This window comes from Lagopus leucura, unplaced genomic scaffold, assembly GCF_019238085.1.
Source record: "Lagopus leucura isolate 7727_CA_CO unplaced genomic scaffold, USGS_WTPT01 Super-Scaffold_100038, whole genome shotgun sequence".
Classification (NCBI taxonomy): Eukaryota; Metazoa; Chordata; class Aves; order Galliformes; family Phasianidae; genus Lagopus; species Lagopus leucura.
Window position 1 is genome coordinate 948,988 of NW_024962287.1, and position 27,003 is coordinate 975,990.

General features: G+C 53.1%; 4 protein-coding genes across 4 annotated transcripts in view; 1 reads left to right on the top strand and 3 right to left on the bottom strand.

Annotated features, from left to right (window-relative positions):
• ANKRD66 (ankyrin repeat domain 66) overlaps positions 1 to 1,395 on the bottom strand; it is a 3,763-nt gene extending 2,368 nt beyond the window's left edge. Inside the window, exons 1-2 of the mRNA XM_042883533.1 lie at positions 1,185 to 1,395; positions 601 to 829 (exon numbers count right to left, since the gene is read on the bottom strand). Coding sequence (XP_042739467.1) covers positions 601 to 829; positions 1,185 to 1,395 — 440 coding nt within the window. The remainder of the gene's footprint in view (positions 1 to 600; positions 830 to 1,184) is intronic.
• A 1,484-nt stretch (positions 1,396 to 2,879) lies between these two features.
• Positions 2,880 to 15,095, top strand: PLA2G7 (phospholipase A2 group VII). The gene is made up of 12 exons (XM_042883484.1): positions 2,880 to 2,964; positions 4,270 to 4,483; positions 6,391 to 6,515; positions 7,768 to 7,918; positions 8,081 to 8,174; positions 8,846 to 8,914; positions 9,357 to 9,504; positions 11,433 to 11,546; positions 11,796 to 11,887; positions 12,249 to 12,422; positions 13,286 to 13,434; positions 14,019 to 15,095. The coding sequence occupies exons 2-12, from the start codon at positions 4,429 to 4,431 to the stop codon at positions 14,114 to 14,116; spliced, it is 1,269 nt and encodes a 422-aa protein (XP_042739418.1). The 5' UTR covers positions 2,880 to 2,964; positions 4,270 to 4,428; the 3' UTR covers positions 14,117 to 15,095.
• On the bottom strand, positions 5,003 to 6,138 carry IMP3 (IMP U3 small nucleolar ribonucleoprotein 3). The gene has a single exon (XM_042883486.1). It carries the CDS (start codon positions 6,110 to 6,112, stop codon positions 5,555 to 5,557), a length of 558 nt encoding a protein of 185 aa, XP_042739420.1. The 5' UTR covers positions 6,113 to 6,138; the 3' UTR covers positions 5,003 to 5,554.
• A 526-nt stretch (positions 15,096 to 15,621) lies between the features above and the next one.
• Positions 15,622 to 24,932, bottom strand: TDRD6 (tudor domain containing 6). Its single transcript, XM_042883483.1, has 5 exons — positions 20,216 to 24,932; positions 19,435 to 19,553; positions 18,195 to 18,284; positions 17,283 to 17,340; positions 15,622 to 16,187 (listed from the first exon to the last, which is right to left on the bottom strand). Exons 1-5 carry the CDS (start codon positions 24,930 to 24,932, stop codon positions 16,126 to 16,128), a joined length of 5,046 nt encoding a protein of 1,681 aa, XP_042739417.1. The 3' UTR covers positions 15,622 to 16,125.
• Between the last annotated feature and the right edge of the window lie 2,071 nt (positions 24,933 to 27,003).

Sequence of the window (27,003 nt, forward strand, 5' to 3'; positions counted from 1 at the left end):
CCCCCCCCCCCCCCCATCCCATCCCTCATCCAATCCCTCATCCAACCCCCATCCAACCCCCGTCCAACCCCCAGCCCTGAGGCAGTGCATCGCCCATCAGTGCCATCCCAGCCCCCCTCCATCCCCTCCCAGCCCCTCGGGGTGCTCTGCAGGTGTCCCAGCAGTGCCAAGGGGCACAGCCAGGAGCTATGGGCCAGCATGCCGCTTGGCGCTGCCAGCACTGCCCCACGGAGGCCTGGAGCACGTGGGCAACCTGAGACAGGGCTGAGCCTTCAGATCTATTTTAAATTGCTTTTGCACAGATAAAAATATACTCGCCAAATCAGCGAGCATAGCTCAGCTGAGAGAGGGAACGATTTCAAACTGAAGGCGGGGAGATTTAGATTAGATGTCAGGGGGAACTTTTTTACTGCAAGCAGTGAGGTGCTGGCACGGCCAAGAGCTGTGGTGCCCATCACTGGACGTGCCCGAGGCCACAGATGGGCCCTGGGCAGCCGGAGCTGGGGACACCCGGCCCACGGATCTGGGGCTGGGCGCTGTGAGGACCCCTCCAAGGCAGCGGTGCTGCGATGCCGTGCTCTCAGACTCCTCGGCACTCACATCTCCAGGAACGTGACGCACTCGGTGTGCCCGTAGATCTGCGCCAGCCTCCTGGGGGTGTCCCCAAACGGGTCGGCCGCGTCCATGGGGGCGTGCGCGGCGTGCAGGGTGCGCAGCGCCGCCAGCCGCCCCGCCTCGGCCGCGCAGTGGGCTGCGGTCCATCCTGCAGCGTTGCGCAGGCACGGCCGGGCGCCGTGGGCCAGCAGCAGGCGCAGCATCGCCACGTGCCCTGCGGGGGGGAAGAAACGCACAGCGAGGGCTCCGCACCTCCACAGCCTCAACTGCTCTTTCAAACAGCCCCTGTGCATGTGGGGCTGCCCTGCGGGACGTGAATCATAGAACAGGACAGGAGCCCACAACGATTTGGGTCATAAGGCACCTCCCCTCCCAATGCCACGGGCTGGCTGCCCCCCGCTCGGAGCTCGCCCACGGTCTCGGGCACAGCATCGATGGGCACCGCAGCTCTGCGCAGCGCCAGCGCCCCACCGCCCCGACACCAAACCCACAGCTCGGCGTGACGTCGCTCCCCCTCGTCCCACCCCCACGGCCCGCGTAAAGAGCAGTTTTCCCTCCGCTTTAAGCGCCGGAAGGGGACGCGGGGCTCCGCCGCTTGCGGTGCCGGCGCTCGCTGCCACCGCAGCAGTCGCTGCCCTTACCCCTGGCAGCGGCCCAGTGCAGCGGGGTCCAGTCGGCCCAGTCCGCGTCCTTACGGTTGGGATCGCAGCTCTCCGCCCGCAGCAGCCGCTCCGCCCGCCCGCGGCGCCCCGCGGCCACGGCCTGGTGCAGCTCCGTCATGCTGCGCGCAGCGGCCGGCGAGGGGCTGAGCGCGTCGCTCGGCGGCCATGGGAACCGTCCGCCGTCTGCCCCGCGGCACCGCCCTCGCTGCCGTGGCAGCTCGGGTCCAGCCGACGGCGTCAGCAGGATCCCGGCACGCCGCCAGCTCCAGCAGAGGGTGATCCGTGATGGAGCAGCTCCCTGCGAGGGCGGGCTGAGAGCTGGGCTGAGAGCTGAGCTGAGAGCCGGGCTGTGCTGCTGGAGAGGAGAAGGAGCAGGGAGAGCTGAGAGCGGCCTGCGGTGCCTGCAGGGCTGTATGAGAGAAGGGCAGACTCTCATCGGGGTCCGCGTGCCGGGACGAGGGCGATGGGTTCGGAGCCAAGGAGGGCAGATTTCGGTGGATGTAAGGAAGGAGCCGCTGGCGGTGAGGCGGTGAGGCGCTGCACAGGGTGCCCAGAGGTGCTGCTGCCCCGTCCTGCACGCAGCCAAGGCCAGGGGACGGGGCTCTGAGCACTGAGGAGCTGCGGTGTGCTGTGCGCTGCAGGCCTGCGCTGATGGCCTCCGGGGTCCCTTCCTGCACTGCACCCGCTGGCCATGTCCCTCAGAGCCACAGCACTGTCACCCAGAGGGTGGTGAGGCACTGGCACAGGTTGCCCAAGGAGGCTGTGGATGCCCCATCCCTGCAGGCATTCAAGGCCAGGCTGGATGTGGCTCTGGGCAGCCTGGGCTGCTGGTTGGCGACCTGCACACAGCAGGGGTTGGGACTGGAGGAGCGCTGTGGGCCTTTGCAACCCAGGCCATGCTGGGATTCTGTGATTCTATGATATGATGGATGTTGGTGCTGCTCGGTTGGGTGCAGCAGTGCCATTGGCTTCAAGATCCCTGTCACACACCTCCTCCTGGCTGCCTCCTGCTGACCCTGAAAAACCTGTTCTGTAATGAAGCAGAGCTGTGGGAGCAGTCCTCCAACGGCTCTCTTTGGCAATAAACAAAATGCTTGAACACTTCCAGCCCTTCACTGAAAGAAAACGACAGAAAAAAACAAAAAAGCAAGCCTTGGGCACTTTCACGGCTTTCCCGTTCCTTTCCAGAGAATCGCAGGCATCGTTCAACTTTCTTCTGTTATTATTACGGGATTTGGGGTTATTTCCCAGCGTGCCGCCCCCACTGAGCGTATTGCGAGTCAGCGCAGTGCAGGGCACTCACCGCATGGGGCACATCTGCAATATCCATGGGGCCCCGAGCTGCTCCAACCACCCTACAAACGGCACTCAGAAGCGGGGCTCACTTCTAACGGGATTCTGGCCCCGGTTTGTAAAGCCGGATTTTGCAGCGTCCCTGAGACAAGCCGCCCCAACGCGGTGCTCCCATCGCCACGGGACGCGGCCGGCCGCGCATACTGGCGCAGCTCCCACGAGGCACGCCTCCTTTCCAAGCTCGGGGAAAGCCTCTCCCACAAACACCGTCCCGGCTGGGAAGTGAGGCGGAGTTTGGTCCCTCCCCTCCGGCAGCGCCGGGCACTCATCCGTCCGTCCTCCGTCCGTCCGTGCGGCGCACGGCGCCCTGCAGAAGGCCGGGACACCGCAACAGGTACGGGCAGCGCTGCCCGTGGGCAACGAGGGCGAGGGGACGGCGGTGCTGAGAGGGGCGGGGAGGAGCGCTGGTCGTACCGAGCTCGCAGCCTTCTTCTTACCCCACCCAAATCCATGCGGAAGAATAAGGGGGGGTGCGGCTGAGCGGGGGGGGGGGGGGTGGGGGGGACGCGGCGGTGCCGGGCGGCTCCGCTAGGTGGGAGGAAAGGAAACTGCGCGGTATCGAATGTGGCTTCGGGTGTCCAGGGAGCGCCCGGCACCGCGAGAGGCGGAGTGGGACGGGGTGCTGCCGTGTGCGCACTGCTCCACTGGCTGCACGTCCTGGGGGCTCCGTCCCACCTGAGCTCTGGGAGCCTGGGAGATCCCAGCTCCTGTCCCAACTCCTTCAGAGCAGACGGGCAGCCACAGCCCTCTCAGGACGTTTCCTCTTCAGTGTTCTGAGCCCCGTGAGCTATCCGTGTTCATGTGCTGAGCTATGCACTGTCCCTCTGCAGAAGGATCTGCCACCAGCGCCTGCTGGACTTTACCCCCTCCTGCTCTTCTGGGCAGAATCTGGGGTGGAGTGTTGCAGAATCACAGAATGGTTTGGGTTGGAAGGGACCTCAAGGATCACGAAGCTCCAACCCCCCTGTGCCATGCAGGGCCACCAACCTCCCCATTTCATAGCAGCCCAGGCTGCCCAGGGCCCCATCCAACCTGGCCTTGAACACCTCCAGGGATGGACGGGGCATCACAGCCTCTCTGGGCAAGAGAGGTTGCAGAGTGCAGTGCACAGCACTCCCCATGACACAGCCCTGGGACTCACACAGGGGTCACACAGGTGCCCTCAGGGCAGCTCCAGGAGTAACCAGAGCTCTCCCCTCTGCCTCCAGCTGTCAGTGGCAGTCGGCTGCCCCATTTGCTCCCAGGTAAATGCTGCCCTGCAGATGTGGGTTGCTTTTCCCCACACCCAGTGGATGTGTGAATCCACCCTGCACTCACAGGGCTGTGAGGGGGACATCTCCTTGTCAACCCTCACTGAAATGCCAGGGTTTGGAGGCTGCCTCCACGTGCAGAGTTTCTGTTGACTGTAAAAGCAGCTGAGCACAGCACATTTGTATTCCAGTGACAGCCTCAGCCTTGTCGTCCCGACACAAAGACCTCAGTGTGAAGGACTCCCCTTCCAGCCCCCCTGCTGTCCCCAGGCCAGCTCCTCCCCTCCAAGCAGAGCACAGAACAGTTAGAGGAAAAAACCTTTACAAAGAGATGCACTGGCAGTGGTAACCCCTGGTGCACAAGTAAAGGATGCAATGGTTTCTTTCAGGGCGGAAGGATCTGGAGGTGTGGAGCCACAGGTTTCCATCCTGCCTCCACCTCCTGGGGAGCAGCCCTGTGCTATTCCCAACCCCCCCGAGCAGAGCAGTGAGCGGGCTGCTGCCTGCCTGCACCCTGCTGTGGGACCCTCTGCTCTTCCTAAGAAGCGATGGCATCGCTGTGGGCGAGAGCTCGGAAGGTGTTCATGAAAAGTCGTGCTTCAGGTAAGGAATGTCTTTTCTGCATCTATTCATAGAATCATAGAATGGCCTGGGTTGACATCAAAGACCATCCAGTCCCAACCCCTGCTGTGTGCAGGTCGCCAACCAGCAGCCCAGGCTGCCCAGAGCCACATCCAGCCTGGCCTTGAATGCCTGCAGGGATGGGGCATCCACAGCCTCCTTGGGCAACCTGTGCCAGTGCCTCACCACCCTCTGGCTCAAAAACTTCCTCCTCATATCCAACCCAAACCTCCCCTGTCTCACTTTAAAACCATTCCCCTTGTCCCATCACCACCCACCCTCACAAACAGCCGTTCCCCCTCCTGTTTACACACTCCCTTCAAGTTTTGGAAGGCCACAATGAGGTCTCCCTGCAGCCTTCTCTTCTCCAGCCTAAAACCGTGAGCAAATGCAGCCTAGCAGACTGCTTGTGGTGCTCTGGCAAAAAGCAGTTCTGTGAGATGAGAAGCGGTGCTCACTGGGTTATGCCAACAGGAAAGGCAATATGACACCACACAGAGCTCTTCCAAAACATGACTTTTTATTTCTGCCTTTCTTGGATGAGGAGTAAAACCCCAGCAGCCCCAGAGCCACCCAGCACTGATCTGCAGCCCGCCCTAAGCTCTAAGGCTTCACAGGAAAACCAAGTTCGCTTTTGTTTGTTGTATTTGAGGCCCAAACTCTCACAGTTCCCAAAATCCAGCATTTGGTCCATTGCTGATCACACAGCGTTCCCCTGCTGACTCGCTGCTCCGGGTTAAAGCAGACCTTCCTGGGGCGGCGCTGTGATGAGGAGTAGCACTGGGGTGCTGCCGCGCAGCCCCGTAGCATCAGCACAGCAGCTGCTTGGCCACGTGCAAAGCTCCTCCAGTGCTGCTCTTAGCGAGGAGCCGTACAGCTGCGGGCAGAGGATGAGCTTGGCAGCCCAGCAGCCTCACCACGAGGGCTCAGGCAGCACGTGTGCGTTCCGGGCAGAGCGGAGTAGGTCAGGGCCGGGGGGCTCCGGGAGCAGCAGGACGGCTCGGCGGTCTCTCAGGAGGGCTCCCCACGCGTCTCAGCCCCGCTCCGGCTTCTCTACGCCGCCAGGTCGAAGTCGTCGCGCTCCTGGTTGTAGTCGAGCACCTTGAGGCGCAGGCGGGAGGCGTCGGCCCAGGTGACGAAGTCCTCCACGGCGCGGGGCACGAGCAGCGCGGGGTCGGTGATCACCTCGGGCCCGACGCGGACGTGGCCCTGCTCCACGAAGGTGACGGCGTGCCGCAGGTTCTGCGCCATGCGCAGCTTCAGCAGCAGGCAGGGCAGGCGGCGGCGGCAGAACGAGGCGGCGGACACGCGCTCGCACACGGCCAGGGAGCGCCGCGAGGCCACGAGCCCCATCGCGTACAGCTTCTCCAGCAGCGCGGCGCCGCAGCGGGCGCGGAAGGCGGCGCTGGCCGGGCCCAGATCGCGCAGCCGCCGCGCCAAGGCGCGCACCTCCCGGGCCAGCGCCTTGTACCGCGCGTAGTCCTCGCGCCGCCCCACGCGGTACCGCCGCAGCGCCCGCACCTCGGCCAGGTTGCCGGGCGCCGCCTCCCAGCTCACCAGCTCCAGCCGCCGCAGCAGCTTCTGCTCGTGGTACTTCAGCTTGCGCACCATCTTGCCGCCTCCCGTGCCGCCGAGCCCTTCCGGGGAGGAGCGTCGGGGTCGCGGCCCGCCCCGCCTCCCCCGGTCCGGAACGGGGACGGCGGCGCTCGGCGGGCGGCGGGTGCGGGCGGAGCGGAGCCGGGCAGCGCCGCGCCGAGGTGCCGCCCCGCGGTGGGCCGAGCGCCGTGCCGGGTGCTCGCCCGGGGCCTGCCCGCCCTACCTCCCTCCGCTCCGCTCCTCGCGTCCCTGCGGCTCCGGGGCTCTCCTGATGCGCCGTGTTTTGTCCCCAGGTTTATCGGCGAAAGCGGCGGCGGAGATGGGCGGCGGCGGCTCGGAGAAAGGCTATCGGATCCCCGCCGGGAAGGGCCCGCACGCCGTGGGCTGCGCGGATCTGATGACCGGCAACGCGGCCGAGGTACGGAGCCGGGATGAGCCCAACGGCCGGCCGGGTTTGCAAGCGGGGCTGCCGGACGCGCTCCGGCTGAACGCGCTTTTCCAGCCCGGCACGGTGGGACAGCGGCAGCCCTTAGGCGTGGGTTCCGCGGACCGCGCGGCTTCTTCTGCGTGCTGTGCTCAAGAGGGTCCCGACGCGGGTCGGCGGGGCTGGGTGATGAGCGTGCGCTGCTTCAGCTGGGACAGAGCGTGAGACATGAGATGGTATCTCCGCGGAGAACAGGATGTCAGTTCTGCAGTTGGTAGGGCAGAAAGACAGCACGATAAGACAGGAACGGCGGTAGCCAGCTGATGGGCTTACTTACGAGTTTCTGTTTCATATCCTCTTGCTTTTTAATCTTGCTCTGCAGTTTTGCTCTCCACACTTGCGAGGTATCACCCGCTCGCAGAGCTCAGCCATGGGTTTTACTCTGCTCCACCTGGCTTCTCTTACAGCACCAAAAAGGGTTGGTTTCCCTTTGCAGTCAGCCCGCATCTTTTCCTTAGATAAGCAATCAGCACCGCTACAATTCTTAGTGATAGATAATGAACCTTTCCCCTGTTCTGTTCAGCAGTTGCTCAGCAGGGGAAATTCACTGCGACTGCTCTGGGCTTGAATTAATATAATTACCTGTCTGGCTGAAGCTTTGCTGCTTTCTTCCTTCATTGCCTTTGTGTCACAAATTGATGTAAGTTTAGGAGAAAGATTTTCACACAGAGAGTGGTGAGGTGCTGGAACAGCTGCCCAGAGAGGCTGTGATGCCCCGTCCATCCCTGGAGGTGTTCAAGGCCAGGTTGGATGGGGGCCTGGGCTGCTATGAAATGGGGAGGTTGGTGGCCCTGCATGGCACAGGGGGGTTGGAGCTTCGTGATCCTTGAGGTCCCTTCCAACCCAAGCCATTCTGTGATTCTGTGATTAAGGCACAGGTGGAGCAGGACAGTGGATTCAAAGTGCTTGTTGCACATCCCATTGCAGACTGGGAAGTATGAGTGCAGATTGCAGTGTCTGTGGGAGATTCCTTGCAGAGCTCTGTGCTGCAGTGTGCAGTTCACAGCAGGAGCAGAGGGATGGTGACACAGCACTGCCATCAGAGCTTAGCTTATATTGGACAATAATTTTCTCATAACATTCTCTGAATTCTCTGGAGCTGCAGCTGAAGTCCTTCCCTGTCGTAAATCTTTCCTTTGCCATACATCAATGAACAGCAATCTTCCTTTTCCTCTGCTAATTCCAGGGAAGCTTTTTGCGCCTGTATTATCCATCATGCGACGACACAGATACTGAAGAGACGCCGTGGATTCCGGATAAAGAGTACTACCAGGGGCTGTCTGACTTCCTCAATGTGTACCGGGTCGTGGGAGAAAGGCTTTTCCAGTATTATGTTGGTAAGAGTGCTTCTGGTCCCCAAAGTGTTTGCAGAATTGGACTGATTCTCAGACGACCTCTCTGAAACCTGCAGTGTGCAGCCTACTGAGATCTCTCCTACAGAGAGGGTCTGTAGGTCTCTCGTTTCAGTAGTAATGACACGTGCTTCCATTTTCATGTAGGTTCAGTGACCTGTCCTGCAAAATCAAATGCTGCTTTTAAGCCAGGAGAAAAATACCCACTGCTTGTTTTTTCCCATGGACTTGGAGCTTTTCGGTAAGTCTGCAGCTCGTTGGCAAACTCTTGGTCATCCACAGTAATGTCAGTGTCCAGGAGTGGTGCTGAATGGGTCTCAGGATGGGGTGAGATCCCCATGGGGCTGAACACAATGCAAAGAACAGGGTGCTGTGTATCAGTGTGCTTCCATTGAAATCAGGGCCTGTAAAGGAGGCAGGGTTGGCTTCTTTGTTTGTTTCCCCATTAAGTTTCTTTACTGTGAGAGTGGTGAGGTGCTGAACAGCTGCCCAGAGAGGCTGTGATGCCCCGTCCATCCCTGGAGGTGTTCAAGGCCAGGTTGGATGGGGCCCTGGGCAGCCTGGGCTGCTATGAAATGGGGAGGTTGGTGGCCCTGCATGGCACAGGGGGGTTGGAGCTTCGTGATCCTTGAGGTCCCTTCCAACCCAGGCCATATTGTATTTTAGAGGTGTAGGTATTTATTGAGCCATAAGGATGTTGTGAAGATGAGCTACAACTAAAAGCAAAGCAGCACCAAGAAGCAATCACCAAAAGCACCCTTTGGGAACTGACACACGCAGCCTGCCCTGCTGGCTGAAACAGACAAAATAGGGAATGGGGACTGGTGTGTCTGTGGCACAGTCAGTGTTTAAGGAGCTGTGCAACCAAAACAATTGTGTCCATGTGGTCACCAGAGTGTCTTTTGATTGCAGGACCATCTATTCTGCTATCTGCATAGAGATGGCTTCTCAAGGCTTTCTGGTGGCAGCTGTGGAGCACAGGTGTGTGTACTGCATCTTACTGAGTCCTGACAGAAAGAAACTTGCTCATAATAGAATGCTTCTTGTTGTATAGAAGAACTTTTCTTTTTGAAAGAGTAACTAACAGCTTCAGCTTCCCATTTGTCTAGCTCTGTTCCCACCTAGCTGAACAAAGGGGAATTAATTTGAAGCCCTGAGGGAAAATTGTTGTGGGTAGTTATCGTTCGTCATTCTTTAAGCACACTCCTTTTCTCACTGTTACTGTTAGAAGCCACAGAATGTAATGGTGGTGGGAGTTCTGGTGGGGTTTCTCCATTGTTTGGAAAGTCTTGTCTGCACTCAGTGGGGTGTGCAGCAGGGTTGGGAGCTTTGACTTCCTGAGACAGGTCAGAACTAAGGCTTCTTTGAACTTGCTCCCAAACCAAATGGCTGCAACATCAGACATAACCTTCTGTTATTTCAGAGATGAATCAGCTTCAGCAACGTATTTCTGTAAACAGAAGGCTGATTCTGAGCCAGAGGAGGAGTCTGCATCAAGCGTGGAGAAGGAGTGGATCTACTACAGGAGGCTCAGAGCAGGAGAGGAGGAACGCTGTGTGCGTCACAAGCAGGTACAGCCCAGGGCTGTGCTCTGCATGGGGCAGGAGAGCTGTGTGGTCAGCACTGAGTAATGCTAGCAAGGCTACATCTGCAGGCTGCTGCCATGGCTCTGTGGATATACAAAAAACTGCTGAGGATGGGAACGCCAACATCTTTCTTCCATATAAAGGAGAGGCTTTGGATGTAAGGAAGAGGTGAGGCGGTGAGGCGCTGCACAGGGTGCCCAGAGGTGCTGCTGCCCCGTCCTGCACGCAGCCAAGGCCAGGGGACGGGGCTCTGAGCACTGAGGAGCTGCGGTGTGCTGTGCGCTGCAGGCCTGCGCTGATGGCCTCCGGGGCCCCTTCCTGCTCAAACCGTTCTGTGCTTCTATGCTAAACTGCTTCTTCAGGAAAGCTTTCTCGTGAGGTGGTGCTGCCATGCCTGGTCAGCTCTTTCGCCTCTTTCTGTTTCTCTCCATATTCTGCTTCTCCTCCATTTCTGCAGTTCTGCTCAGCTTTGTCTTTAAGGGACACAGAGTTGAATTCAGATGTCTGTGCAGCCTTAGCCGTCTTTTAGCTCTTGTTTATTGCTGGATAGCGAGATGAATCATCTCTGCTTAAGGGGGATGTTTGCTTTGTCACCTTCAACACACTTACGTGGTTAAGGGTATGCAATGTAAAGAATGCAACTTCCTGATGATAAGCAGCATCCACGCTGGATGCCTTATAGCCATAGAGATAAGCTCTTCCAAGCACTGACCTGACCTTTAAAATGTGGGAGTGTGTTCTTGCACGCTGTGCAGACTCAACCAGAGAAGTGTTTATCTCACTGGGCCAAATGGGCAGCAGTACGAGTGTGCTTTCCTGTGTGCATAACAACATCCTCCTAAATGGGGCTAAATATATCACATTGGAGCTTGTAAATAAACTGCAGGAGCTGCTGCCTGTGTATGTCACCAATCAAGAAGTTAGGAGATGGAGATTTACTTGAAACTCAGGACATGCTGCTGGCTGGTGCAGTCAGTTGTTCCCAAAGACTCTGCTGCTCCTTGGTTCTTTTTGAAGTTTTTCTTCTACCAAAATATCAAAATCCAAACCACATGCCATACTGAACACTTAAGTCCTGTATTTGCAACAGCTTTAATACGTTTTTCATCAGTGTGTATGCACTGAAAATAGGAAGGGCTTCTAGGCTGTTTCCTGTTCCGGGTATATCCAGCATAAAGATGGCTTCGGAGCTGTTGAGATGGGGCAAAGTGATGCAATGGTGTTTGCTTACCAAAGTGAGCATGAGGAAGAGGCACAAGTCAGCCCTTCTTGTGGTTGTGTAACATAAGCCTCTGCACATCCCTGTACCTCCTCTGTGAGAAGTGAGAGAGCAGGGGTTGATGGTTTTTGGCCTGTGTTATAGGGACAAATTCCTGTGTGTGTGTGGAGGATCTACATAAGAGCTTCAGCATTTTTGGGCCTCCAAAATCCAGATTTCACATTGAACAAAACTTTTCAGGTTTTTGTTTCACACAGCCAGCCTTCAGTTTGTAAGGGCTTACTGTGCCAGCCACTGAGGTACAGTATCAGGCTAAATCCCCTCACCAGATTCCCTAAATTCCCTCACCAGAGGGAATGGTTTCAAGCTACGGCTGGGGAGATTCAGGCTGGACATGAGGAAGTATTACTTTTCAGAAAGGGTGGTCAGGCACTGGAATGGATGCCCAGGGAGGTGGTGGAATCACCGACCCTGGGGGTGTTCAAGGAAAGACTGGATGTTGTGTTGAGGGACATGGTTTAGTAGGAGCTATTGGGAATAGGTGAACGGTTGGACTGGGTGATCTTTTAGGTCTTTTCCAACCTTGGTGATTCTATGATTCTATGATTCTAAATGAACAGTGGGCCAGCAAAGCCAGCAGATACCCTATACCTCCCAATTCATTCCTCTGTTCTGCCCCATCTGTGTCTCCCAGGTACAGCAGAGAGCAGAGGAGTGCATCAAAGCACTCAACCTCATTCTAAAAATCAATTCAGGAGAGGAAGTGATGAATGTGCTGAACTCAGACTTTGACTGGAACCGCCTGAAGGTGAGTGAGAGCTGGTAGCTTCCTTCTGTTACATGCCCAGCCACAGCTCTGGTTTCCCTCTGCCATTTCTAACTGCTTGTAGACTATTCTGAATGTCTAACTGTAGATCTATGAACATGTTCTCAGGTCACCTGTATGGAGCTGAAACTGTGCTCTTCCAAATTCATTAGGATCTATTGCTTTAAAAAAACACTTCAGATTGAGAAAAAAAAAAGAAGTCTCTTACAGCAGCTGGCTTTCTTTTGGCAGGATTCTGTTGATACTAGCAGAATAGCTGTGATGGGACACTCTTTTGGTGGTGCTACAGTTATTGAGAGTCTCAGCAAAGAAATTAGATTTAGGTAAGTATGTAAAACAAAGGAAGGGACACTTGGCACCTGAGCAGGGCACCTTACCTAAGGTCCCATTAACTGGCTCTTGAAGAACAGCAGCTTGGCACATCTCATTTTCTCAGCTCATGCTTCAGTCAGCTTTGGGGATATGGTGGAACTTAATAGCTCTGTCATAGTTTGTTGTGATTCCCTGAGTGCTGGCAGACCAGCAAACAGAATAATGGATGGATCCTCTTCCCTGAGAGAAGAAACACGTTGCTACAAAATGATTCAGTAACGTTTACCTATTCGGTATCCTCAGATTTTCCCCATGTCTGCTGCAAATCAAAGCTGTGTGCCTGTGATAACACCCAGATGTTGTTTTTGGCAGGTGTGGCATTGCCCTTGATGCATGGATGCTCCCAGTAGGCGATGACACTTACCAAAGCAGCGTGCAGCAACCACTGCTCTTCATCAATTCTGAAAAATTCCAGTGGGCTTCCAATATCTTAAAGATGAGGAAGCTTAGCTCCAATGATACAAACAAGAAAATGATCACCATCAAGTAAGTGCCATGGATCCACCCTTTCTGAAGCCTAAGACGAGTCTTTGTTTCCAAAATTTATCCTCATGTTGGAGCTGTTCAGTTGCATGTGGCTGCAAGAATGGCAGGCCCTGCTTCCTCAAGGCTTCACATTTAAATTAAGGGGTGGCCAGCAGGGACAGGGAGGTGATCGTCCCTCTCTGCTCTGCTCTTGTGAGGCCCCATCTGCAGCTCTGTGTCCAGGTCTGGGGACCCCAGTACAAGAAAGACAGGGAGCTGTTGGAGAGGGTCCACAGGAGCCACAGAGATGAGCAGGGGGCTGCAGCACCTCCACTACAAAGACAGGCTGAGGGAGCTGGGCTTGTTCAGCATGGAGAAGAGAAGCTGCGGGGTGACCTCAGTGCAGCCTGCAGTACCTAAAGGGAGCCTGCAGACAGGAGGGGAGTCAGCTCTTGGAAAGGGGAGATGGCAGCAGGACAAGGGGAAATGGTTTGGAGCTGAGGGAGAGAAGATGGAGGTTGGATGTCAGGGGGAAGTTGTGTGCTGTGAGAGTGGTGAGGTGCTGGAACAGCTGCCCAGAGAGGCTGTGATGCCCCGTCCATCCGTGGAGGTGTTCAAGGCCAGGTTGGATGGGGCCCTGGGCAGCCTGGGCTGCTGTGAAATGGGGAGGTTGGTGGCCCTGCCTGTGGTGGGGGGTTGAGTCCCCATCACCGGCTGTGTTTCAAACCATTTGGATGTGGTGCTCAGGGCCATGATTTAGCAGAGGGCTGTTAGAGTTGGGATAGGATGGCTGGGTTGTGGCTGGAATCAGTGATTTTAAAGGTCTTTTCCAACCTGAGCTATTCTGTGGTTCTTACAAAGCTGTTGCTCATTTCTCTTTGCAGGGGATCGGTACATCAGAGCTTTCCTGATTTTACTTTTGTGAGTGGAGAAATCATTGGAAAGTTTTTCAAGTTAAAAGGAGAAATAGATCCAAATGAAGCTATTGATATATGCAATCACGCTTCATTAGCCTTCCTGCAGAAACATCTGAGTAAGTGTCAGTTTATATCAAAGTGTGAATCAAACCTCAATTCCTATGAAGCTTTTATTTAATAACCGCTGTTCAGTACGAGATCAAAAGTGAGAGCCTCATAAAAATCTGAGCAGAAAAATACCACAGACTTCTTCTCGAGCTCTGTTATTTTTATAACTTCAGCAACTCAGAGGAAGAACATTTACATTTCAACACCTTGTGCTGGTGTGCACAACTGCACTCCCTACTTTCCCAAACTGGACCAGGGGAATGGTTTTAAAGTGAGACAGGGGAGGTTTGGGTTGGATCTGAGGAGGAAGTTTTTCCCCCCGAGGGTGGTGAGGCACTGGCACAGGTTGCCCAAGGAGGCTGTGGATGCCCCATCCCTGCAGGCATTCAAGGCCAGGCTGGATGTGGCTCTGGGCAGCCTGGGCTGCTGGTTGGCGACCTGCACACAGCAGGGGTTGGGACTGGAGGAGCGCTGTGGGCCTTTGCAACCCAGGCCATGCTGGGATTCATCTCCTATGTCGTTTTTCAGTATAGTGACAGTATAGATCTGTGTAACTCATTACTATTTGGGTTTTCTTTCCCCCATTTTACAGGTCTTAAGAGAGATTTTGATAAGTGGGATTCACTTGTGGATGGCATAGGACCCAATGTTATTTCTGGTACCAACATTGACTTATCTCCGGCTGAATAAGGAATACAAGGAAGTACTGCAAAGTCCACGTTCATCAGGACACCACTGTTGGCCCATATTGCTTGGAGCTGAGATAGCACTGGCCTCCTACACAGCTTTTGGGGTGTGAAACAACAACAACAACAAAATCACAACAGGGAAAGATTTTAAGTTCAGAGGAGTTAGTGGGATTCTCTGAAATACTGCAACAGGGCAGCAGTTCTTGCTTTGCAGGCAGTTGGCATGAGGAATCACTTGATGGTAATTTCTGACTTAGAATCTACTTTGCAGATATAAATTAAGCTCCAAGGAATCCAACTACCCAGTTCTGTCAGCAGCACCCAGCAAGTTTGGGGGTTGTTTTTTTGCCATGTAAGAAAGAGCTCCTTAATTTGTTAAACAGTGTAAGAGTATTTCAGTTGTGCTCCAGGAACCGCTTCTCATCTGAACTTACTCCTTTTTGTGTTCATGCTCCACACTCCCAGGTGGCTCCATTCCAAAAGCTGCTAAAAAGGTCCCTCATAGCAAGCATAGTTCCCCCAAGGCAGAGCTTTTACAGCAGGGCCTCCCCTATCACTCCCTGTATCACTGCCATCACTGGTATTGCTGCTATTACACTGGAATAGATGCACACTGCTGTTACTTGCTCCCTTTAAAAAGGGGGACACAACCAGTGTTTGATGGCAGTGATGGCTCACACAGTTGCAGTACCCTCCATATGTTCATCTTTGTTCAGGTGCCAGCAGATACAGCGGACTGTGAATGGCCAAATGCAGCTCTGCTTTCCAGAGCAAAACTGCCTGGAGCTGCTACAAGGAAGGACTCATAGAGGGGGACTGACTACTACTGACTGTAAGCTGTTTGTTCCAAAATAAGGCTACAAACAAGATGCAGGCAGAGCAGTTAACACTAATTAAGTATTTTATATAAGTCTGATCTTAACATGAGATTGCAGTGACAGCTGCAGTCTGTTTTTCAGAATTAAATTCTTTACAGCCTATTACTGTGTCTTGTCTCTACCAAGAGCATCAACACGCATGCGTTTCTCTTACTGAGCCAGCACTAATGCTTGAGATCTCCTGTAACACTCAGAAAGCCCATTACAACACCTGGTGTTTGTAAGTCATTGTGGCAACCTCCAAAGAGACTGAAGAAGCTATGCTATCCAGAAGCATGGAGAACAAACACGACAAAACTGAAATGCATGGTAAGCTGCAGCTAGCTGTACAAGTCCTTACCCCACTGTATGGGAGCCATCCTGCTGGATCATCACATCTGAAGGAAAGGCCTCGTGTTCAGTTAGTGCCATTAAGGCTGTGCTAAGAGCACAAGCTCTGTTTTGTACCAATGGTGTAGTGGTTCAAAAGGCTCAGCATGGCTCACAGTGCTCTAGAGAACTACCTGGGGGTCAAAGCAGAACCATGAACTGCAGGACGTGCATAGCTGCATCTGAGTGTGGTACAGGTGAACAAATATCCTTGGCACACACAGTATTTGGCCATTGGAAAAGAAAGCACTAAACAGCATTTGCCAGCACAAGCTTTATTCCAGCTTCTTAATTGCTTTGTAATGACACAAAATGCAAGGCTTCAGCCCTGAACAACCTCATTTTGCTACAGAGGAAAAAACTTCCCTCAAAAATACTCTGAATTTTCCTAAACCTAAAGAAACAAAACCAAACCAATGCAACAGCAGATATCACCACAGCAGCTCACGGGAAGCTCTTCATCAAGAACCCACTATCAGCTAGGCATAAGTTAGTGCCACACCAGCATTCAGTAAGGGATGCCTGTCAAGAGGCACAGTGTTTGATTAAGGCACAATTTTAAAATGCCCAACAGACAGCACCAGTCTCCCACCAGCCACTGTTCATGACAAGGAGGTGTGGCAGTACCTCTACAGTGGCATCTGCTCAGTTGTGTAGAACACCCAAGTGCGTTGGTTGTATATTTCCTATAAAAACCCATTTTTATGGGAATGGATGTGCATGCAGAGACTTATTACACCTCATGTGGTAAATAAGTTCTTTTTCAGAAAGGCTGGAGAAGATGAGGATCTTCAGATCTAGCTGAACTGCAGCCACTTTGCTCTTCTATGGAGAAGAAAAAACAGATCAGATGCACGAAGACGTTCCCATAAACATGTATAAATGCATTATTTGAAATCACAATCACCTACAAGCCTTCAGACCAAACATTATCAGCTTGTTGGACCACACTAAAAGACTACACTTAGGAAAAGTTCAGTGTAACGACAATTCATCTCCAACAACTGAAGTGTTCAAGCAGATCAGGAACAGTGCTCTCAGAGCGCAGGTTTAAGTTCAAAGCCACTCCAGCCCTCACTGGGTGCATCAGCAGCCACAGTTGGAGCTTCTGCACCCTGTCCATCAGCTCCATCCTACTCCAAGTGCCCTTCCAGCCAATTGCACAGGTGTGCATCATGCTCCAGTTCCACCACACGTGGCCGTGCGGCCTTCACTAACGCTAACTCAGCTCTTGCTAAGAGGACATACTGATTGGAGACCATCAAAGTGCTCAAGAATTGAGAGAGAAATTTGGACAGTAATAATTACCGGCCCTGGAGGAAAAAGAACACTTAAATGAAAACACTTAAATGTGAGAACTGTAAGCATATCACACCAGAGACAGCAAGAGGGTAAGCCTGTGTTTGCATGGTGCAAATGAGAATGGACCGGTTTGAAGGTTCACCAGTCCAACTTCCTAATCAAGCTCTCTCAAATCCCTTCTTGCCTAACACAGCACTGCTGCAGGCTTCACTGTTTGCTACTCACAGACAAGTCCATTCAGCACAGCTGTACTGAAATAGTTTCCCATGGGTGAAACACAGGTTGCTCAGAGAGCTTCTGCAGACTCCATCCTTGGATCGATCCAGACCTGAACGGAAGGCCCTAAGCAACCTGATCTATTTGACACTGCTTTGAGCAGGCACAGGAAAACAAAGGCCTTTCAAAAACTCCTTTCAACCAGAACTGCTCTACAGTTTCCATAGATTACAGCAATTGTGCATGATTAGAAGAACCTGTCCTACGTCCTGTGGTAAACAGAACAGGTATTTCACTTCAAAATTTCTCAATAAAATCAAAGATGTATGAGCATTTACTAGAATTAGAAAGCATCCAGTCCCTGAGCATCCAACCTCTTTGAGGTGCTCAAGGCAGTCTTACCTTGAAGTAAAGATTCCTCTGGCAGGGACAGCACATCTTCTGTCACACGAGTAGTTCTCTAAACAGAAGGGGATTCTGTTAGGAAGTCTGCACGATTGCCAGAATATTCTCCATTCTTCCATGTTTCTTGTAGAATTAGATTAACTTTTTACATCAGCCTTGCTGGACACTCCAGCACTGCTTCCCCCCACTGCCCCTCACCCTTAAGTCATTACAGATATCTTCTGCTCATTTTTAATTTGATGCAAAAACTACATATGAATGATCAACTAAACATTCATTGGGCTATCATCATCAGTAGCACAGCTGAAAACCTCAATTCTGAGTTCCAGATATGAGTTTTTCATTGGTTGGTGCTACCTGAAGTTGTAGAAAACTTTACCATTTCCTAATTAGTTAGCAATATAAGTATTTTCCATTACCTACCAATTATATGCTATGCTACCATGATTAGGAGCAGGTCAGAGACTGACCTGCTGGAGAGGAGCTCTGCTCTCCAGAAGGACCTGGGTGTCCTGGTGGACAACAGGCCAGCAGTGTGCCCTGGGGCCAAGAAGGCCAGTGGCATCCTTTGATGAACAGAGTGTAGCCTGCAGGTCGAGGGAGGTGATCCTCCCCCTCTGTTCTGTTTGGCCACATTTAGACCACTGTGCCCAGTTCTGGGCTCCCCAGTTCCAAAAAGACAGGGATCTCCTAGAAGGAGTCCAGCGGAGGGCCATAAAGATGATGAAGGGCGTGGAGCATCTCCTGTATGAGGAAAGGCTGAGTGAGCTGGGGCTGTTCAGCCTGGGGAAAAGAGGGCTGAGGAGGGATCTGATCAATGTTTCTAAATATCTAAAGGGAGGTGGAGAGAAATGGATGAGGCCAGGCTCTTGGTGGTGGTGTGCCGTGACAGGACAAGGAGCACCATACCTCAGGTGATCTGCCAGCCCAGCTGGGAATAACGTTCCAGACATTCTCAGGATCTACAATCTCCTCACTGCCACTGCAGAGATTCAGTACCTGTATGGACAGAGCCAACTATGTGCAGCCTGAGAATACATTCAAAGAAAACACAGCAGTAGAAAAAATACAGCTGAGGATTCCTCACCTCCTACAATGCCTTCCATCTGGATCTTCTAAGCAAGATATAATTAGCCACTAATAAACCTGACTATCACTACTGATTTCTTTGTTAAAATTAGATTGACTGTTGAAGTACGTCACATTTGGTTCCCTCTACAGCACCCTAGCTCAAACCTCTCCTCGGATGCTAATCCAGGTATTGTGAGAGAGAAAGGCTGGAAAGCATCAATCAGAGCCAGCAGGAGGCAGATTGAAAGAGATGCCACCCCATAATCTGACATTCATCACTACAAGCAGCTGAATCAGCCTCAGATAGCTAAGGAATTTACTAGCGATGGTCTTGGCTTCTACAACCTCAAGCATTCAGCCTTTCAGAGCTACTGTCATGAAATAATCACTTGAATTTGCAATTGCAAATTACAGTTTAAGGAACTTTTATAGACATATGATGTCTGTGTATGTATAGACACGTGTCTGTACATACACACACCCCAGACTGGAGGAAGAATCACAACCCATTCACAAACTGACTCCAGCTTTAAGAACGGAAGCACAAGGCAGCCCTGTCTGTTGTAACGCAGTGTTCATGTCAACTCCCACCAGCCATACACCCAGCCAAGATGCCTATTTCATGGCAGTAAGAGTAGTTGTATGTCAGTCATAATACATGCTACAATTTGAATTTCTTTCCAAGTTTTCACCGTTTTAACACTAATTCCTTAAAGAATCAGTAAAAAGATGCCAAGTTTCATGGGCATTTAATGGTAACACAGCTTCAAAGCTAAATGCTAAGTTGCAATCCCAACATAACAGAACTACACCAGGAAACATCCCAGAAACCAGGTACACATCTTTCTGTCCTCACAGACCATGAAGGTGAGAAAGATTGTGAAGGCAATATCAAGTACTGAGAGAGCATCCATTCAGGATGAGATGGCTGTTTCTATCCAGCCTAGAAGCCCAGAATCACACTTTGCATTACTAAAGTGGTTTTTTTTCCTGCAGCAGACTTTTGAAAAGTTTGGCATAAGACAAAAGAAGGTCCATGTCTTAACAACTACAGCAAGGAGCATTCAGTCATACTTACCCTGGTGCCCTTCTCAGATACCTCCAAAATCAGAGCCTCGCACCACTGCTGAGATGTCCACACCACACACTTGGAGCCAACAGCAAAGCCCTTCAGCTTACAAGTATATCCACTGCATCCTGCAACATCACAGAACCACAGAATGGCCTGGGTTGGAAGGGACCTCAAGGATCACGAAGCTCCAACCCCCCTGTGCCATGCAGGGCCACCAACCTCCCCATTTCACAGCAGCCCAGGCTGCCCAGGGCCCCATCCAACCTGGCCTTGAACACCTCCAGGGATGGATGGGGCATCACAGCCTCTCTGGGCAGCTGTTCCAGCACCTCACCACTCTCACAGCACACAACTTCCCCTGACATCCAACCTCAATCTGCCCTCCTTGTGACATATGAATGGAGAAGGAAAGCAAATCAAAAGACTCAGCTCCCTCACTGCTGCCCCACAGTCCCCCAGCAGCCCTCCAAACTAATTAATTACTTAATAATTACTAATTATTACTTACTAATTAATTAATAAGTAATTGGAAGCCAGCAATCTGTTATACTGAACAGCCTTGAAAATGTATTCTTGTTTAGAGGTTGTTACATCAACCTCTCAAAGACTGACTGCTGTGTTACCTATGAGATACTAAACATTCTGCTTTCCACAACCCATCTGAAGTTATCACTAACATAAAGTCCTCACAGCTTATTAGGGAATAAATCAGATTTCTATAGGAAAGCTATTTTCATGTTTAAATGAATATTTTGATTACTTAGCCCCTGAAAATCAGATACTCTACCTGCACTATAGTCAGCCATGTTATCACTTTGCTTTTTTCCTGCTTCTTCACTAGGTTTACAGTCTGAAGACTGCATGTGTGTAGGAGTGCTTCCACATTCTTTAAACAACTCCTCCATGTCTTGCTGTGTCCATTCTTTCACATAACACTCATCTTTCTTGTGCAAATCCAGAAGCTGATCAATCTGGGCACCAGGGGCTTTTGGTTGTTTCTCAGGTCTACCATCAGATGAAGGCAGCATGAAGGGAGGCTCTACTTCCATCCAGTCTTCTTGCACAGCTTCTGCTCCATGAACCCCAGAGCAATTCAATTCCAGCACCTCTGCAGTCTGCCTCAGAGGCAGAGAATCAGAAGGAAACAGCTCTGCTGTCTTCCCTGCATCACTAACAGAGGGCATTGGGCTCTCTCCCTCACTAAGTGAAGGCAAGGTTCCAGACTGCAGGAGTGCTGAGTGCCCCATCTCCTCACACAGGAGCAGGGGCTCATGTACTTCCAGCACTTTCTCTCTTGCTTCACTGCCTGAAGCAGTCTGCATTCCAAGTGCCTCTGTTTCAAGTGCTTCCTTCATCTCATCAGTGACTGAGGGCAGTGCTGCTATTTCCTCCAGCTCCAGTATCAACTCTTTCAAGTCATCATAAGAAGAGTGCATTTGTAATTCAACTAGTTCGATCAGTGCCTCTGTTGTATCACCCATCGAAGGCTCTACCTGGAGCCATCTCATCAGCTCTTCTTCATTTCCTGGCAGAGGGCTGGCTGCCTCGCCTTCTGCCTTCACCTCAGCATCCTGCAGAAACAGTAATTCAGGTGGCTCTTGTAGTGCAGATTTCATTCCACCTCCCAAACTGTGAAGGCTGCAGCTTCCTCTTGGCTCTAATAATACTTTGCTACTGCTCTCATCTTCCAGTGGAGCAGTCTCTTTATCAAAGCTGCTTCGATGCTCAGCTGTTTCACATCCACCAGCCACCTCCCGAGACTCAGCAGACACTTTTGCTTCAGACCCACCTGAACACCCACAAGGTTCACCCGAGGAGCACTGGGAACAAAGCAAAGCACTTTCCCTTACTTCTTGAGCTAATCCACAGGTAGCAGTATCTCTTTTGAGACAAAGACCCACATCACTGTTTGAACTTCTGTTTCCTTCTAAGGAACCCTCAGGGTCTGGAATATCTTTGTGACCGCTTCCCATATCAGCCTTCCAAAAAGATTTCATCTCTTCGTTAATATTCCTCCCAGGAGACTCCAGTTTGACAGCACACAGAGGGACTTCAAAAGCTTTATTCTCCTGGGTTCCAAGAACTTCAGCTTCTAGTAGGAGCTCTACAGTCATATCATAAAACTTGTCTCTGGCTTCACTAAGCCACGAGCCCTCTGAGGGACTGAAACCTGACAGACAGCAAGCAAATGCTTGATTAGGCACCTGAAGCAATTCACCTGGAATTGCTTTGAGCATCTCCAAGCTAACAGTCTCCTCACTTCCATAGTCCACATGGATAACAGCTACATCGTTGCCCTTCACGCTGCTGACCTTAGCTCTGTAGAACTTCCCATCTTCGCTGTACTTTGCTAGGCAAATATCACCACTTTTAATGCAGCTGTCCATAGAGTTTAGTCCAAGGTTTTCGGCTTCCTTTATTTTTTCCTCTATGTAGGTCATGTTTTTTTCATCAGCACTGCAACTCCAAAAATAGTCTGGACCATTCACCACCGTGATATAAACATGTACAGTCTGGCCTGCCTCGGGGAACTTCCAGGTAAGTGATGTACAGTCACAGGAAGCTTCATTTTGTGCCCCAGGAGACGAAGGCTCACACGTATTTATCACATCACTTCTATCAAGCATTCCATTTGAATAAGATCTTTCATCCACTAAATCCACTGTTATTTCACCTTGATCATCACTCAGAATAACTCCCCATTTACCATCAACCTCCTCCACAAATTCACATGTTAGCAGAGCCTCACTTACCCTCTTCGTGAAGCAAGGAGCTGCTTTCTCTGCCCAGCCTGTACTCATTTTGCATTTAAGCCCACCTAGGAAGCAGTGAATGCCTATTGCTGGAATAGATTCTAAGTCTTCAGGGAGCCTGCGCACTTGATCAACATCAACTACTGACGTATTACCATAATCAATATATCGGACGCTAATCAAATGGTCAGAAGCCTTCTCTTTTACCACAGCCCTGTACCACAGGCTGTCGTCTGAATACAGAGCACAGATTAAGTCCCCAGCTTGCAAGAGCTGCCCGCAGGGGATCTTTGCTAGCATTTCATCCTTCGAGCATTCTGAAATGCTGTGAAGTTGAGCCTCATCACTTGCCAGTTGAACATAAAAATCTAAAGGATTATTTACATAGGAGACATATGCCAACGCTGTGAGAGCCGGCACCACGCTCTGCTGTGGCAGATCAGTTACACGCTTCAGCAGCACACAACTGCCTTCAGTATCACGTTTATTATCCGACTCTGCATCCATCTCGGCGGAGAGCAGAGACTGCATTTCCTCCACCTTATTTAACAGAGCATCTTTCTTACTGCTGACCTTCCCCTCAGATGCCAGTAACCCAGCAGCCCTTTCTCTCTTTGCAGCAGGCTGGAGAAGGTTTACATCTTTTTCTTTAACCTGCATTTTGCTACTCCTCTCTCCTCCTTGGGCTTCAGGTCTGCAGTTCTCACTTTCTCCTGCATTTGGAGGAGAGTGTCCATCCCCATTCCTCTTTTCCATATCCATACTAGAGTACAGAGCTGTACTCCTTACACACCTACACACTTCTGCATTGTTTCTTAATCTGAACTCCTCCTTCAATTTTGCGTTGATTTGCATGTTACCATCAAACAGCTCAATCAACAGCTTACCACCAGATTCTTTTGCTACAACAATTGCTTTTAATTGCCTTTCAAGGACAGCTTGCTTAAACCACGCTGTAGCTTCCTGGGGAACATTAGGTACGTCAGCCAAGGAACACTTTATGGCCTGCATTGGCAAAAGCAAGATATCATGAGCATCACCCGGAATAGGAAGCAGATGATCTTCTTCAATGGTCTCTGTGTTCCCAAAATCCACAAAAAAGACTTCCTTGGTGGGTTTTGTTTTTGTAAGGACCCCCCGGTACCAGTGGCTGTCAGTATACCTGGCGAGACACAGCTCACCAAACCTCTGCCAGGTTTCTAAACCCGACGTCATTCCTCTGAGACGAGAAACGTTTTCACTGAGCTGCAACAGGACATTCGCACACCTTTCAAGTTGGCAGTAAAATGTCTGAGGATCATCAACGTGCGTAATAAAAACATCTTCTTCACTCCCGATTTTGATCTCGTGCATGGAATAATAGAAAGAATGCAGTCGAACGGAGGCTGCCAGAGGCGTGTGAGGCGGCAGACGTTTGGCCACACCTCTGTCTGTCAGAAATTGGGATGCGCTCTGGAAAGGCGTCATTAAATCTACGATGTTGAACAGCTCCCTGTTGTTCCTCGAAGCCAAGGCAAATATGGTACATTGCAGTTCAAACTGATTTGAGGAGGCATCGACAAACTCCTGGAAAGCCAGGATCGCAGCTTCATCCCAAACAAATGGGTCTGGACCATTAGGGTGGATTAGGTTGTAAAGGCTGCACCTGAAGGCCTGAGCCTTCAGCTCAAGGAAGCGCTCATTAATGGAGCGGAGACTCGTTAGGGACACCAGCTCCCTGTTGCCGTAGTCCACATACATGACCTCTACTTCACCCGCAGGACTGACATCGCTGACAATTAAAGCCCTGTACCACCGTTTGTCCTCTGAGTACCGGGCCAAACACGCCGACTGCGGCCAGGCGTGCGGCTGGGACGCGCTCTCACAGTACTCCTGGATTTCAGCCATCAACGCAGTGAACTCACTGCACTTCTTCAACTGGCACCAGAAATAACCGGGGCTCTCAGCACACGTTACAACCACATCGACCGTGCATCCCACTTCCAGCTGACCCCCGTAGGAGGGACCGGGCCTCATTTCCACATAGCTCCGCCCGCACCGGGCCGCCGGCTCTCCTTCGCCGTCGCACAGGTGGGCAGGGGAGGCGCCGCTTTCGGCCTCGCGCGGCAGGCAGCGCCGGAGCAGCTGGCCGAAGGCGCCGGGAGACGCGTGCCCGGCCAGGCCCAGCCGCCGCATCTGAGCCACGAGCAGGGGCAGCTCCAGCACCAGCAGCCGCTGCGGCACCAGCAGCTCCCGCACGATGCCGGGCAGCTCCTTGCCGTGCAGGCAGCGCAGCAGCTCCATCGCCTCCTCCGTCCAGGCGGAGCTCGACGCGTCTCCGCACGCTCCGGCCGCGGGGCTCTCGGGCGGCACCAGGTCGGCCACCACGCAGCCCAGCGCCTCGGGCGGCGGACCGAACAGCTCCGGGCCGCCCCGCGCCAGGTACTCGGCGGACACCGTCACCGCGCGACCCTCGTCGAGCAGGAACACGCGGCGGCCGCGGCCGCGGAGGCTCAGCACCCGGCAGCGGTGCCACAGCCCGGCCAGCTCCACCAGCCCCAGCTCCCCGGCGCGAAGCTCCGCGCCTCCCGCCGGCCGTCCGGCTCCACGCTCGCTCCCCGCGATGTCGGCGCACGGCCGGACGCGCTCCGCGCGGCGCTCACCCAGCGCTCCCCACAGCCGCACCACGGGCGCCGTCGGTCGCACGTCCACGGCCCGGACCTGCAGCGAGACGACGGCCCCGGGGCCAGGCAGCTCCGGCACGGAGCCCATCGCGCCCCGCGTAGACGGCGGCCGCCTCTCCGAGTGTGCAGCGGTGCGGCGGACGGCGACCGGGCAGCAGGTGAGCCCATGGGCGGCCCCGGAGGGGCGGAGCAGAAGGAGGAGGAGCAGCGCAACGCACACGACGCCGTCCCGTTACGGCAGGCGCACGCAGCTCCGTAAATACGCGAGTTACCGTCGGGGCGCGCCGAACCGGCTCGGCCCCCCTCGCCGCGCACGGGCCGCCCCACGCCGGCTGTGCGGTAACGGCACGGCGCGGGGCAGAGCCTCCCGAGCGCGCTTCGCCACCATTGGCCGAGAGGGCGCCGGGGGCGGGACATAGGAGCGGGGCTTGGCGGCTATTGGCTGGCGGACCGGCGGTGTCAGGGCGGGCCGGAAGGCGCTCTGGCGCTCCCTCGGCGCGGCCTGCAGTTCGGGGCGCTGCCGGCAGGGGGCGCGCGCGCGTCGCCTCTGAGAACGTCTGGCCGCAGCAAAGGTGGGCGCCGCGCTTGGCGGCGCTGCGGGCCGCGCGTCCGCGCTCTCACAGACCGGCTGTGTCTCTAGGGGCAGCTGGAAGCTAAGAGGGGCAGGTCCGAGGCTGAGCAGGAAGGGATGCTCCTTTAGGGCTCTCTGACTGCTATAAGCTGCATAAGAATGAACGACCAGAGCCCTCCCTTCCAAGCCGGCACAGCACGGCCCGCTGCCCCCAGGTGTCGCAGCGCCCACAGCACAGCCCTGCTTGCACTCACTGCGCCTCCTTGCGCCGTGACTTTACTTACACTTTTCTCTCCAAAATGGCTCTCGTTCAGCACTGTCTCCCCGAAGGCAGGCACTGCTCCTTCCCTGCAGCTTTCCTCCAAAGGGAAGGAAGCAAAGCAATCCGTACAGCCCTAATTTCTTACACGGAATATGCTCAGAGGCTTCCGAAGTGACCGTTATGGCAGCAGAGCTCGGCACAGAACTGGTCAATAAAGATAGGAAACAGGACGGGCCGGGTGGGGTTGCCTGAGGGAAGGGAAATCTGGCTTTCCTGTTCTTTGTTTTGTAAATATTGACATGGTTTTGTAATGTTAAAAAGAACAAACACTGTAGAGCCTTCTGATCTGTGCCTCTGTAAGCCGGAATACCGGTGACCAGGGAGCCTGCTCACACTTCAATGACACACTGCTCAACTTGGTAGAACCACAGAATCACAGAACAGCCTGGGTTGCAAAGGCCCACAGCGCTCCTCCAGTCCCAACCCCTGCTGTGTGCAGGTCGCCAACCAGCAGCCCAGGCTGCCCAGAGCCACATCCAGCCTGGCCTTGAATGCCTGCAGGGATGGGGCATCCACAGCCTCCTTGGGCAACCTGTTCCACCACTCTCATAGTAAAGAACTTCTCCCTGATATCCAACCAAAATCTTCATCTGCTCCTCGCTCGGGGCTTGCAGGCAGGGCAGCACAGAAAACAAGGGATGTAGTTTTGTAATAACTGACTGTCAATCTGAAACTCAAAGCTGCTTGGTAGTGCATGTAATCCTTCCCCATAGCATTGGGTATGACAAGTATTTTAGACATTGTATAATTCCATCTTATAACATATTTTAGAGCCAAGATTTGATTTTGGCTCTAATCAGTTGATTGAATATTGGCTCTAAATACGTGATTGAATACAATCCTGTGTGTGATTATGAGAATATCTGACCAACACCGTAGCAATAAGGGCTTAATAATTAGAATGTATTGATTTTTGCGGAGTTTGCAGCTGGCCAGGCAGGGAGCCAGGTTGCCTCCCCCTGGGCTGCCCACAGGGCTGCTCTTCAAACACTGCAGGTGCTTAGCTGCCACCCCCAGTACAAAATCCTCAGCAGGCAGAGGACTCGGATTTTTCTTGCAGTAACGTGCGGATACCATGAGAAGCCAATTCTTGCAAAGTCAGCACCTTGCTGCCAGGGCAGGCAGTGGGTTGTCCCAGCTCCGGCAGAAGCCGCTCGCATTGACCACAGCAGTGCTGTGCTCGTGGCTGCAGGCACCCCGGGCAACCCTACAGGCTTGAGGAAGGACGGCTGGAAAGCTGCCTGATGGAAAGGGACCTTGGTGTGC